At 47.1% G+C, this 14,973-nt stretch overlaps 1 protein-coding gene across 1 annotated transcript in view; it reads left to right on the top strand.

Moving 5' to 3' along the window:
- Window positions 1-1,017: 1,017 nt before the first annotated feature.
- The window catches only part of LY86 (lymphocyte antigen 86), a gene marked incomplete at its 5' end in the record, with an annotated part of 50,013 nt that continues 36,057 nt past the window's right edge, over window positions 1,018-14,973 (top strand). The window contains one exon of the mRNA XM_082848365.1: window positions 1,018-1,144. Coding sequence (XP_082704491.1) covers window positions 1,018-1,144 — 127 coding nt within the window. The remainder of the gene's footprint in view (window positions 1,145-14,973) is intronic.

Raw genomic sequence — 14,973 nt, 5'->3', positions numbered from 1 at the left:
TGAACTTACCCAGGGCGCTCAGAGAAACGCTTTTCCTCCCGAGGGAAATAGTGTTTTCTGTTGCTTCTAAAATCTGCCGGCCCTGGTCCTGACTCTGGTTCTCTTAAACTACGGTGGAGCTGGGGCTGGGGGTGGGGAATCAGGGTTGAGAAACTTTGCTGTCACGATGCAGGACCACAGAGGAAGGGGGATAGAGAGACAGATTCTTGGCTTTGAAAAGAAAGTGGGACATGACATTAATAATCCTGCCACTGACCAAAACAAGTCTTCAAAGGGAGGCCCTCACTTCCCCGTCCTTCCCCACCCTTCCCACCAAGCTGAGCCCAGAAATAGAACCCAGCTCGCTTCTCAGGGCTCTTCTCTCCACCTCGTCTCCAGAGACCACAGCTACTGCCCCCAGAGCACTGCCCTGTCCTCCCGGCTGCACAGTCGCTTCTGAAATCTTAATCCTGGAGCTGAAGCCAGAGAAAAGCGCCAACAAGGCAAAAGCCTAATTCCAGATCCCACATGTCCTTCTGCAGCCCCCCAAATGCCAAACGCTGCTGGCCGGCCCCAGCCAGGCCCCTGGCCACAGCCCACATCACAGGCCCCTGGGAACAGGGGACCCAGTGATGGAAAGCCTGTGGAGGCCTGTGGTTTCGCTTTCCTGAGTTCTCTGCCCCACCCGGGGGGCAGGGCTGTAAGGAGGGTGGGGCAGGAAGGAGGGCTCTTTGGGGGCCCAGTTGTAAGGTCCTGCATCACTTGCTAGCCCCTCTCTTTGAAAGCAGAAAGTCAAACATTAGCCACCCCGGACCCAGACGAGCCTGACCCGTTGATTCAAGCGCCAAAGGTTCTGGGAAACAGCATTCAGAGGCCTCAGCTAACTGCCTTTTGCTTCTCAGAGTGGTTCCCCAAGGAGCATAAAATTTGAGAAGTGAAACTGAACATGTCACCCCTTTATGAGAGGAGGGGGAGCACCCTGAGGGCTCTTTCTCTTGGGCCAGTTATTCTTCTGTTGGTCACACGCAGGACCTCGCCATGCAGGTGCTCATGGCCGCCTTTCTTGTCTGGACTCTGCTGTCTCCCCAGGGCCGTGGCGGGGAAGCCTGGCCCACACACACGGCCTGCAGGGACGAGAGCTTGCAAGTCCTCTACCAGAGCTGCGGTAAGCGCTTTCTGAATGTCCATTTCTGTTCATGGGGAAATTAAGGCCCACAGATGTGAGCTGCTGGGAGTGTTTTGTTGGGGTGGGGGAAGGGTGAGGGGGACAGTGGCCAAACAGGTCTGCGAGGACCGCTGGGAGCCCTGGGCAGAAGCAGCGATTGGCCGGGAGAGAGCTTAAGAGTATGGCAAGAGGAACAGAAAAAGACAGTGAGAGTCTAGATACAGCGATTCACTAACATCACAGAGCCCGAAAAAGGACAGACTGACCGGGGAGTCTACCAAATCGTGAAACGTCGCCAGTTCAAGATCAGGAAGAGATGCTTCTGTCGCCTCCCCCGATTGTACACCCGGGACACCTTGCCAAGTTATTTCATTTGCAAGTTGAGTGAAAAGGTCATTTACGCCAAAGGAGAACACTGCTGTCCTGACGACACTCCCAGAGCTTCTATCAGAGCAGCAACATCATTCATTCATTCAACAAACACTTATCTGGCAGCTGCCGATGCCAGGATTTTCTCTAGGGCTGGACATAACAAAAGGGAATGAGCTACGTTACCCTATGGGGCAAACGTAGATACCAACCAAAATTGCAATCTAATGAATAGAATGCTGGGAACTGCCGTAATCAGTGTCGGAACCGAGGCTTTGGCGTGTATATTCATCTACTGGAGCTGTTAGAACACCACAGACTGGGAGGCTTAAACAGCAGAAGTGTGTCGTCTCACAGTTCTGGAAGCTGCGAGTCCAAGATCAAGTGTCGGAAGGGTTGGTTTCTCCTTAGGCCTCTCTCCTTGGCTTGCAGACGGCCGTCGTCTTCTGTCTTTGCTTGGTCTTTGCTCTGTGCCCACATGTTCCTAGTATGTCTGTGTCTCTTCTTATAAGGACATCAGTCATATTGGATCAGGGCCCACAGTATGACCTCGTTTCACCTTCGTCACCCTTTGAAGACCCTTACTCCATATACTGCCATATTTTAAGGACTTCCACATATGGATGGGGTTGGGGAATTCAGTCCATAAAGGGGGCCTGAGTGGCCAGAAAGCAGCCCAGTCTCAGGATCACAGCTTGAATGAAGATTAGGGGGACTGGCTCATGACATTGTGAAATAGGCCACTTTGGAGGTAGACAGGAGTCAGAATGCTGTTGGGCTGTAGGAGGTGGAATGGAGATGCTCTTTAAGCACCCAAGTCGGCTGCATGATAAGCTGAGGAGTAGTGTAGATGTTACACTGAGCAGAAGCTGATCCCTCCGGCTGCCACCCAGGGAGCTGCCTCACAGAGGTCCACACCTGACTCTTTTAAAAAGAAGGAACATCGAACATTGAAATGCACACACACATTTTTTTAGCGTAAAAGAGAAGGAATGGCTGGATGCTGGAAGTGTTGATCCCCGGACTCCTGCTCTGCCTGCGGGGATGGGATGCTTTCTGTCTGTTCATTTCAGATGCAGGACCCGAAGCAAGACTCGAGATGAATGCCCTGCTCAGGATTTGTTTTTCCAATTTGTCCTCCCGTGAAGGGTTGCCATGGCTGGTCGATCCCTCAGACCAGCCTGATGCCTGCAGCATTCGTCCAAGCCTGGCAAGCCCCTGCCATGAGAGACGAGAGGAGCAGATGTATAAGGGAAAGAGCGAGAGCTTCTCACCCGTCCGCCCAGGGAAGACTCCTCCCTCTGAAGGGGTGGTGGCGCCGTGGGGTCAATGAATGCCGAGCACAAACACTGCTCCGGGCGCTCAGCAAAAGGAAGGGCGGAGACGCAGTCCTAGTCCAAGAGTGGTGGGAGGATGAGACAGGCACCAGGGTACAGGCTGTGTGTGAAGGGCTGCAACAGAGGCACAGGTCCGGCACCAGGGGACATGATGGTTGGAGAGGGTGAGATTGGGACCTAAACCCATCGGGGAAAGGTCATCAAGCTTGAGTTCAACCTTAAAGGATGATACAAACAGTAATTATAGCATCTCTTGTTCATAGAACGTTTATAGGTGCCGGGCACCGCGCTAAGGGCTTTCTAAGAGTTCTTCTCATTTACAGATGTGTAAACTGAGGATTAGAGATGTCAGGTAACTTCTCCGAGGCCACAAAGGTAATAGTGGCAGAATCGCATCCCCAGTGGCACAGAAGAGGCGTTAGGTAAATATTTGTGGAATTAAAATAAATGGATCCCAGGCCTGTCTGACTCCAGAGCCTACTCTGAATCACCTGCCGTCTAGAATTTTGTCAGAAGGCAAATGGAGTGGAGGTGGGCAGCGGGAAGGAGCATTTCGGCAGAGAATAGCGTGTGTGACGTTCGGGAAACGTGCCCAGGATTAGAGTTCACGGAGCTGCAGTAGGGCTGGGATGTGGGGGAGGGGGAGAGATGAGGTGGGAGATGTGGGCAGAGCCCGGGTGTGATGGGTAATTTCATGTGTCCGTGTGACTGGGCCACGGGATGCCCAGATAGCTGCTTAAACTTCATGTCTGGGTGTGTCTGCAAGGGTGTTTCCTGACGAGATTAACACTGGAATCAGGGGACTGAGTAAAGCACATGGTCCGGCCGATGTGAGGGGGCCTCAGCCAACCTGCGAGGGCCTGAGTAGAACACAAAGGCAGAGGAAGGTTGAATTCACTCTCTGCCCAGCTGCAGACCCGGGGCCCTGATCTCCCACTTGCAGCCCTCCTGGTTGTCAGGCTTCAAACGACACCACCAGCCTTCCTGGGGCCCCGGCTTGCGGGGGGCAGATCGTGAGACTTCTCGGGCTCCATCCTCATGTGAGCCAGCACCTTGTAATAACTCTTTCTAGAACAGAGGCATATATGTAATTCCATGGGTTCTGTTTCTCTGGAGAGCCCTGACTAGTACACCAGGAGACCCAGACAAGGTTGGGCTGTGTCCTTTCGGCAATGACGAAAGGATTGCGTTTTGGCAAGATTCCTCAGGTAAGGGTAGGAGCGTGGATATGAGACTGAAAACTGTTTGAGGCTTCAGGCAGGATTTGTAGCCTAGAGAATCAATCATCCAGGAAAGAAATCATGGGAGCTAAATAGCAGAATTTCAACAGGCTTCATGTCAGAAGGAACCTTTGGTGTACATTGAGATCAGCAGAGAGGAAAGCAGTGTCCTGGGAGCTCCTCTAGGGGTGGGCCTCCCTCCTCTCTTGAGAGCCTTTGAGCTAGCGGGGACTGAATGGCTGCATACCCCTCCGCAGATGGAGGTGCCGCCTCCGCAGCTGGATTCACAGCGGGGCAGCCCCTCGAGGCCTTCGCACTGATGACACAGACATAGCATGTCCTTCAGTTGTGATGCTTTATCCAGGCCTGGGGTTTAGACATCCCTGGGCACATCAGGGGTCCCGACGTGTGCACAGATGTGGGAGGATCAGCTGACAAAGATAAAGGATCTACTGTCTTCTGGGTTTAGCGCAGAAAATCCTTCATTTTTCCTTTCTCTTTTTGTTTTATCATTTTAGTGGGAGGGGGGATTTTCAGCTAGAAACTGTTCTGAATAAGACAACAATCCTCGAGGTGAATGAAAGAATCTCATAAACAGTTATGGGGCTCTGAACACAGACCAGGAAGTGAGCAAAAGTGTCTGAAAAAGCAGAAGTTCTGCTCTGTCCAACCGTTAGTGCTGCAGCAAAGAAGAGAGGGACAGTCTTCATAAAAGCCAAAGGGGGAACAAACGCAGTCAGGGGCCTTTCTTTTGTTAAATCATAAGACAATTTCCAGGGCTAGAAAAAGCCCAGGGGCCCCATCCCACATACATGCCCCAAATGTCCACCAATGTGTTTACTGAGGTGCTGCTTCTACCACACAAAGATGTGACGTGGATCACAAAAGTGCACATGGTCGGAAGATGAACTAGACGGTAGGGGAAGCAGTGGGGTGGGGAGGGGGAGGGGAATAATAAAGCCGGGGGGGTGGTTTGGGGAGGTCAGGACACTTACAACAGAGGGGGCAGCGGCCTGAGGGATAGGAGCTTGGGGTCTGGAATCATTCCAACCCCTAGGCAATACTCTCTGTTTCCCGTCTTTGATTGTAAAGTGGGTTTCCTTGGTGTTTCCTGGCTTTAAAGGAAGTGCATTGATTCTTTTAGAGTTTTGGAGGCCAGGAGTCCAAAGTCAGTTTCACCTGGTCAAAGGGCACCCTCACTTGGACTCTCCAGAGGAGGATCCTCTCCTTGTTTTGTCCAGCTTCTGCAGCTGCTTCCCTGCATCCTTTGGCCCACAGCCCCCTCCTGCATCTTCAAAGCCGGTAGCATTGCACCTGGCCTCAGCCGTCACATTCCTTCCTTCTTCTGTGTCAAGTCTCCCTCAGCCTCCCTCCTGTGAGGACACTTGTGATTAGGAGAATCTCACGACCTCAGGATCCTTATAGCTTAATCACTTCTGCAAAGTCCTTTTTGCCACTTAAGGTACCATTCACAGGTTCTGGGGATCGGGGCATGGATATCTTTGGGAACAATTATCCAGCACACTACAATAGGGCTAATCATTTTATCGGCATCTCAGGGCTGTGTGAGGATTGAGTGAAAAGGACTGTGTGAACAGTGCTGAGCACATACTATATGCTCAGTAAATCTTTGCTGCTGCTGACTTGTAAGATATTTCACCGTCACAAGAGGTATATTTGACTCTGAGCTTCCCTGAAGCCAGATCAAACAAGGAAATTACACTGTTTACAAAGTCAAACCAGTTTTCAAGGAGATGTCCAGCTTTTCCTGACCCTGGAATAAGCTGTGATAAGCATTTCTCCCTGGAGCAAGTGGCATCTGGAGAACATCTCTACAAGAGATGCCACAGTGACTCACATCCACGGCTTTTTGTGGTGCCCCTCAGTGGAGACCAGGGGCTCATTACCAAAATAAAACTCAGGATCGATTTTGCAAAAGGCCACAGTAGAACCGTCCTTGAATACAGCACTTGCAGGTCTGGGTTGCTCAAGGGGAATTTGGACACCCATAGGAACGGGTGAGCCGCAGGTGCTCCAGGACCCATCCGTAAATATCATTCTTGTGGCCATTGCTGCTGTTATGGGGTTTTTGATAAGGGTTGGAGAGCAGAGATCTAAGTTGTGTTTTCTGGCAAGAGCCTTGAGTGTACACCTCAGTGTTGTCAGTTAACCTGCCTTGACGTCAACCAGGCAGAGAGGAGAGTCATAAAAAGTAAAGGACCTGGGCTTCCCTGGTGGCGCAGTGGTTGGGAGTCCGCCTGCCGATGCAGGGGACGCGGGTTCGTGCCCCGGTCCGGGAAGATCCCACATGCCGCGGAGCGGCTGGGCCCGTGAGCCATGGCCGCTGAGCCTGCGCGTCCGGAGCCTGTGCTCCGCAATGGGAGGGGCCACAACAGTGAGAGACCCGCGTACCGCAAAAAAAAAAAAATCGTAAAGGACCTGTGACACATGCCCAAATCACTTCATGTCCCCCTTTTTGGTTTCTCTGATGCTCACAGTCAACCTGGCCGTTCACTTGGCTCCTGGGGGTCATCTGGGGCAAAGGTCAGCAAAGGAAGCCCACAGGCCAAATCCCACCTGCTGCCTGTTTTTGAACAGCCCACGAGCTAAGAATGGTTTTTACATTTTTAAATGGCTAGAAAAAAAAATCAAAAGAAGAATAATATTTGTGACATGTGAAAAATTATATGAAATTCACATTTCTGTGTCCACAAATAAAGTGTTTTGGAACTGTGCCACAATGGCACAGTGAGGAGTGTGACAGTGACTGAGGGCCCACACAGCCGAAAATATTAAGTATTTGGCCCTTCATCGAAAAAGTTTGCTGCTCCCTAGTCAAGGTCAGAAAGAACCTCTCAAGCTCTTCACCAGATCAGAGCCTCAAGTCCTGGGTCTCCTGGATGATTCTAGCCATAAAGAAACTCCATGGCCAAGTGAACTTGGCACCCAAACCACCACGACTGCAAAGGACTTATAGGATCCCGTTGAGAGAATCATCGTTGCCATAACGATCTCCTGCTTCTGAATAACGTTTTACAATTTATAAAGTTCTTCCACTTGTAAGGTCTCATTCAGTCCTCATGAATAGCCCTAGGAGGTATGAAGGGTGTGTATTTCCATTTTCCAGATATAAAAACAGAAGCACATATATATTAAATATCTTAACAAAGTAACACACCTGAGCCCTTGATACAAACCAACCTAAGTGACTCCATGCCCGGTGACCTAAAGCTGTTATCGCGGAACTCTAATATGGAGTAAAAGCCATGCCGGCTGATCCCAGAAACATAGCGTGGGGACAGGGAGAAGGCACAGCTGAAAAACGACGTCTTTGGGTGAAGAGGTGAAAACCCGAAGTACTAGCAAAAGGAGGAGGAAAAAGAGGAGGGGGGAGAGGGAGAGGGAAGGAAGACACAGGGAGAAAGGGGGCTGGGCAGGAGAGAGTTGTCTTCTGAGTCAAGGGTTGTTTCCCCCTCCCACCCCTCCCCACCAGTCTCCCCTCTCCGCACAAGTTCCGAGCTGGGCCAGTATGGCTCTTCCCAAGTGTCCCCCAGGACCTGTAGCAGCCACAGAAGACGAGGAAACCCACATCTATGTTTATCAGCCTTGGGTACCAAGTCCTCTTTTGCGGCAAGGTGTCTGGAAATGACACCTCCCAAATTAAAAGAAGCAAATGAAAGGCCATTCTCCTATGGGTGAGAACAACGTATTTTACGGCAGAGCCCTCCTGCGCAGATGTCATGCTCACCTCATAGGGAAACCCTATTTCCCTCACACCCGAGAGCAGCTTCCTCTGTGAAGAAGCTGGGGGAAGCCCCATCTCCGGCAGTAAGTTGAGGGCTGTGGGTGGTACCTGTGGGACAGACCAGCCACCTGGGGTGTCCTAGGGTCAGGGGACCGTGGCATCTGATCGCTGTGATTCAAACTTGCAGCCAACACCAGATCTCGCCCCTTGAAGGGATCAGCTTGGTCCACTTCTGCCCAACTCAGTTTCACTTTATCTGACCTCCCAAAAGTCCTTAATGACAAAGTCAAAATAGGTCACATGCGCCTGAATAAGCCATAAGGAGAGTCACACAGGACAATGCATCAGACTGTAAGAATGCGAAGCGACGCTGGCCACATTTCCTTCCGAGCAGAGGGTGAACCGCAATGGCCTGGCTGCAGAGCGGAAGGACTTTGATAAAATATCCTAGGAAAAAAATTGTTTTAAACAGCCCGGAAGGAAAGGGAGGGGGAAAACCTCCTTTCCTCAAAACCTAATAATGTTTCAGTAAACGGAGCATAAAACAAACAAAAGAAGCAGTGACATCAAAAAATAATAATATGAATGGAAAACATCACGAGCCACGTAGTCATTTAAAAATACTTTAAAAAATTACACGCAGAAAGCAATTTCTCTGTTTATTTTCCTAGATTAATAGGGATATAAATACTGGGCAATTAAAGAAAAGTACACAGCCAGAGAAACAAAGATGCAACTTCAAAGGGAAAACTTAGGGCCTGCAGGATTCAACAGCTAGTGGCCTTGAGCAGAGTGGGGCCTTTTTGCCAAACTTAAAGACAGGAAGTTGATTAAAAAAAAAAAAAGAATGTCAACATTGAGATGCAAATTTTAAAAAATGGGAACAGGAAAAAGTCAAAACTGGACAGGAGCTGGAGGGCAAACAGCCCAGCCCACAGATGCGCTTCTGCCAGAGACCCTGTGTTCCTCCCTGTTTCCCTCTGGTTGTTACCATTTATGGCCAAGTCTCCAAGGTGGTGTTACTTCTCCTAAGAGCTTTTTAAGAGATGCTGAGTAACTTACTGAATAGGGACCTATGGAGACAAAAGACCCAAGAGTCTGTGAGTGTAAGAGGCTCTTTCCATCCTCAGGCAAAATCGGAGGGGCAGCTTAGCTCGAGTTTGGGGAGGAGCCTCTTTGGAGAGTTAGCGATGGGGGGGGACCATCCTCCAGCTCTGCAGCTATTTTGGTAAAGACTACAACGCAGAGGACACACTGCAAAAGCAGCCGCCAGTGTGAGGTCCTGGGCCGGGCTGCAGACTCAGGCCGGCAGAAGGGGCAGCGCGGGTCCAAAGCAGCTTTTTTCTTAGAGGCCGAGGAAAGCGAAGGAGAGAGCCCCCTTCCCAGCTCCAGCTTTTCTCGCTGGAGCACCTGGCAGAGCCCGGCAGGTACCAGGCTCCCGTCACCCAGGAGCCCCAGGCTGGCAGCGCCCTCAGCATCACTGGTGAGAGCAGTCGGAAGGCACAAAGCAGGGGCGTGCTGGTCAAGCATACAGGTGGGGAGTGGCGGCGGGGGCACCCTCCAAACCTCAGCCCTATACAACAGTTCAGGGAAAAGGATAATTGAAAGAAAAGGGCCACCCACCCAGGAACTCTGTGCCATCTGGCTTAGCGTGCGTTCCTTCTCTGGGATGCCTTGTGACATCCAGGCTCCTGATCTAGTATTTCATTCTGGGGTCCTAGAGTAGCCAGGTGAGCATCCCTGGAAGTACTCTGGGGTCTCCCGGGAAACAAGCGCTATAGAATTTGCGCATGCGTCTGGGTGCGGCCGGGGTGATTCCTGCGCAGTGGGCAATGGGCAAGCCTGTGTCTGCTGGCCTCCTTGTGAGGGATCCAAGAAGGCCGAGTTGTGCCTCCGTGCCTTTTTGAAATTCTGCGCCCGTTTCCCCTGCGGTGCCTCTCCGCTTCCGGAACAGAAGGAAGTAGTAACCAGGCCAGGAGGTAATGGCCAGGAGGAAAATGAAAAAGACCCTATCCTGCTGCTCTTTCATCAGTTGATGAGTGTTTTGCTGGGTCATTGTGATGCCATCCTGGCATTATTATGCATTAACCCAGCCTGTCAGCATTGCTGGAAACGTACACCTACCACCCTAATGTCAGAAATAGAGTGAGAGGGGTCATTTAGAGGAGATGAAGAAAATTGCCAATGGCTCTCGGTTTACTTGAAGCAGTGGTTGAACAGCAAGTATCAAGTGTCCAATTGTGTCTGAGGTTTTAGAGCTGGGAGCCAAAATAATGAGCTAGGAGTGTGTAAACACTGCCTGCTCTCGGAGTCTCAGCGGTGCTGGCTTCCTGGGGGAGCGGACCTTCAGAATTCTGGAAAGCGGTGACAGAGAGAAGACCATGGTTCCCTTCCTGCAAAACTCATCATTTCCTTACATCTCACCCATTCCAGAAGCTATAGAGCTCGGCTCAAACGCTCAAATACACTCATGGAAAAGGCAAATTATGAAGGAAGTGGGTCAGTTGTAATTTACAATAGAAAGTTACAGGGACTATAGCTCTCCTCTCATCTCGAGGAGGAAACTACTATTCAGCTCCATCCGATTGCTGTGTGGGATTGTGGGACCTGGGACGTCTAACCTTCTGTTATACTTTTTCAGAAGAAAAGTTCCTAATCTAGAAGGACAACCTCCTAATTTATGAATACGGCAATTAGCCTAAGTGTTTTTTTTTAACATCTTTATTGGAGTATAATTGCTTTACAATGGTGTGTTAGTTTCTGCTATATAACAAAATGAATCAGCTATACATATACATACATCCCTATATCTCCTCCCTCTTGTATCTCCCTCCCACCCTTCCTATCCCACCCCTCTAGGTGGACACAAAGCACCGAGTTGATCTCCCTGTGCTATGCGGCTGCTTCCCACTAGCTATCTATTTTACATTTGGTAGTGTATATATGTCCACGCTACTCTCTCATTTCGTCCCAGCTTACCCTGCCCCCTCCCCGTGTCCTCAGGTCCACTCTCTATGTCTGCGTCTATATTCCTGTCCTGCCCCTAGGTTCTTCAGAACCGTTTTTTTGTTTTTTGGTTTTTTTTAGATTCCATATATATATGTTAGCGTACAGTATTTGTTTTTCTCTTTCTGACTTACTTCACTCTGTATGACAGACTCTAGATCCATCCACCTCACTACAAATAACTTAATTTCATTTCTTTTTATGGCTGAGTAATATTCCATTGTATATATGTGCCACATCTTCTTTATCCATTCATCTGTTGATGGACACTTATAGCCTAAGTGTTTTTAAACATTGTGCAGGCCAAAAACCACATCTGAAAGCTAGGAGCAAATCAAGCTCTAGCCATTTATGGCCTCTGCTGTAGAGAGGGGAGACTTTAGTCTGGTTATGCCTTTTTTTTTTGCTACCTAGACCTCAATGGCTTCCCTTCCTGGACTCAGAGTATCTCTAAAAAACCATCTTACAGTTCAGTTTTAACAGCACTATCCTCTGTATCAAAGTGACGTCACCACATGAATCCCCAAGAATGCCAAATACGTAAAAGTTAGGTAACCAGTTACTCAATTTGGAATATTCTTGCTGGCCTAAGAATCAAGTATTCAAGTATGTCCAGTCCGTGCTATTTCCATCATCATCCAAACACCTGGAACTGCTAGTTAGATTTTGACCCAGATCTGTTGAAATGCTTCTTGCCACCTACAAACTTCACTAAAATGTGTATTTCTAAAAAAGCGCTAGAAAGCAGGAGGCCTAGAATATAAACTACTCTAAAGATGAAACTATTTCTTTGCATTTGTCTTTGAAACCACAACAATTAGTACCATATACATAGTCAATATTCATTATAAAGTAGAGGAATAAGATTAAGTGTTAGGTTTAGAGTTTCCTGAGAAATGACCAGTGACACAGGAATTGAGTGCAAATTTATTTAAGAAATGATTCTGGGAAGAACCAGAAGAGAGTGAAAAAGTGAGGCAGGGAAGAAAAGGAAGCCAATCCAGGTAACCACTGTGGGCAACTGAAGCCTGGTCCTTCTGGGGACCCCTGGGAGACCCGTGAAACATGCCTTATGGTGGTCAGGTCTGAAGGGAGAAGAAATTGGGGCATTGGTCTAGCAACTTCTATCTGTCATGGTTGTTCCTGGGTACATTGACTCCCCAGCACTACTGGCTTGACAGTGTATAGAACAAGCTCACTCCCACACCCAGAGAAAGCCCTCAGGCAGTCATAGGTATCTGCAGGAAGGCTTTGGAGAGAATAAATCCCCTTTGTGCATTGGAACTTCTCATATACACAAAAGCATTCATGAAGAGGACGCTGACAAAAGAGAGACAAAGACAACCCACAAAAAGTGGCCATTGCAGATGGAATGGGCAAGCTTCTGGTCTCCACATCATGAAAAACTGTCTTGCTATAAAACATCTGGGTACAATGTGACACAAATCTTTTTAAATGCATAGGTAAGCTTGCATGAAAGAACGGGAGGTTTCCAAGAGCCAGAGCTAAAAGAAAGCACAAAAGCAGAGTGGAAAGCCAGCACCGAAGCTATGTCTGTCCTCAGAACAGGTGTTTGACTCCGTGGGCCAGAATGTGGCTTCAATGGCTCTGTGAGAGCCTGGCAACCATGCCCTGTGCTGTGCAAGATGGAAATCAATCCCATCATGGAACAAGGACCGTCAAAGAGTTATAGCCACAATTAAAAGTGGACAAAAAAAAAAAAAACACACACATTCTTCAGCAAAATGGAAGACAAAGAAACTTATCTGACTCCGCTTGGCCTCTGGAGAAAGTAACTCTTCCCTGAGAAGCAGTAACTCCAGACCTGATATCACCACTAGTTTGGGGCTCAAACCTCTATATACAAAAATGTATATTCCCTTCATGATCCAAGCCTAGAAATGAAATTAAAGTGGGTCTTGATTGGGAATACCTGGGACATATTGACAGAAGAAAATGCAAACTTTCTCTGGAGGAATACATACTCTCAATTCAGGTTTCACATGATTTCTGAAGATTGAGCTCAAGATCCAAAATTTAAAAGCACAAGGAAATAAGCCACCATGAGGGAAAGTCAGCAGAAAAACAAAAAGCAAAATTATAGCCCTATATGTATTAGATTTGGAAAATATAAGATACAGAATATAAAACTGAGAACATGTCATTTGTTTAAAGAAATAAAAGAGGGAATCTAAAACATGAGCCAGGAAAAATACAATGTAAAAAAACACATCTGAAAGATTTGAAAAAGAATCAGAGAAGCCCTTAAAATAAAATATTTAATTGTTGAAATAAAAAAGTCATGGCTAGGTTAAAACACAGATTTTAAAATAGCTTAGAGAGAACTAATGAACTGGATGAAAGGTCTGGAGGTATTACTCAAAATGCGTCATGGAGAAATCGAGAGATATGAGCTACAGCTATAAAACAAAACAGAGATAATAGGGAAAAGGCAATTTCTGAAGAAAAGTACTGGGATTTCCTGGAATTAATGAAAGACATGAATCTTCAAATTCAGTAAACACAACAATTCCCATGTGGGATTCATAAAAAGAATTCCACAACTAGACCCATCGGAGTAAAACCACAAATTAACAAAGGAAAAAAAATAACTGGTATAAATATATGGCAAGAGAAATCATGTAGCAAAAAATTATATTTAGACTGATAGCAGATTTTAATATAGCAACAGCAATATACTCAGAGAAAAAAGAAAACAGCAATTGACTTCAACTTCTCTATTTAACTAATTACCACTCAAAAATAAGAGGGAATTAAAGACTTTTTCTGACAAACAAAATCTAGAGTTTGCCACCAAAAGACTCACAGTAATGGAACTTTCTAAGGCAGGGGTCCCCAAGCCCCCAGGCCATGGACCACTACTGGTCCATAGCCTCTTAGGAACCGGCCCACAAAGCAGGAGGTGAGTGGCGGGTGAGCAAGCGAAGCTTCATCTGCTGCTCCCCATCACGAGCATTACCGCCTGAACCATCACCCCCCCACCCCCACTCCCCCCACCCCCGCACCCCGTCTGTGGAAAAATTGTCTTCCACAAAACCGGTCCCTGGTGCCAAAAAGGTTGGGGGCCACTGTTCTAAGGGATACTTCAGAAAGAAATAAAATGTTCCCAGAAATAAGTTCTGAAATGCAAGATGGAATGGGAGAAAAGAATTAATACATTAAAAGAAACAATGAATGATAATAATATCTAATTTGAAACAGGAATGTATTTGTTTCCTATTGTTGCATAATGAGTTACCCTAAAACTTAGCAGTTTAAAACAACAACCATTACTATCCCACAGTTTTTAATGGCTGAATAACTTACATATATATAACTATAATAAAATGTTTATCCATTCATCCATCAATGGACATTTAGGTTGTTTCCGTGTCTTGACTATTGTAAATAATACTGCTGTGAACATGGGGGGTGCAGATATCTTTCCGAGTTAATGTTTGTGTTTCCTTTGGATCTATTCCCAGAAGTGGAATTGCTAAATCATATGGTAGTTCTATTTTTAATTTTTTGAGGATCTACCAGATTGAATTTTAAAAATAAGCTCTCTGCTCTTTAAAGAAATGTACCTAAAATACAAATCTACAGTGAACATCACACTTAATGGTGAAACATTGGAAACATTCCCTTTAAAACCAAGAACCAGAAAAGAGCACCCACCATGACCAGTTATATTGAGCATGACACTGAAGGCCCTCACCAGCACAGTAAATAAAATGTTTAAGGATTTGAAAAGAGGATACAAAATATTATTATATGCATACAATATGACTGTCAACATAGAAAAACCTAATTAAAATTTATTGGAATTAATGGGAGTTGAACTAACAATTTATTTTGAAATCAGTGTATTATATTATTCCAAAAGATAGCTAGCATACGTAGCTTTGGTTAATTCACTTTCACAGATGTAGAATATATCATTATTTGCATAGACTAAAATTATATACATTCTCCTTTTTTTAATCTTTTTTTTAAACTTATTTATTTTAGTTATTTATTTTTGGATCTGTTGGGTCTTCGTTGCTGAGCATGGGCTTTCTCTAGCTGAGGCGAGCAGGGGCTACTCTTTGTTGTGGTGCACGGGCTCCTCATTGCGGTGGCTTCTCTTGTTGTGGAGCATGGGCTCTAGGT

Source organism: Leucopleurus acutus (assembly GCF_964270905.1).
Source record: "Leucopleurus acutus genome assembly, chromosome: 10".
NCBI lineage: Eukaryota > Metazoa > Chordata > Mammalia > Artiodactyla > Delphinidae > Leucopleurus > Leucopleurus acutus.
This window is presented reverse-complemented; position numbering and strand designations above follow the sequence as displayed.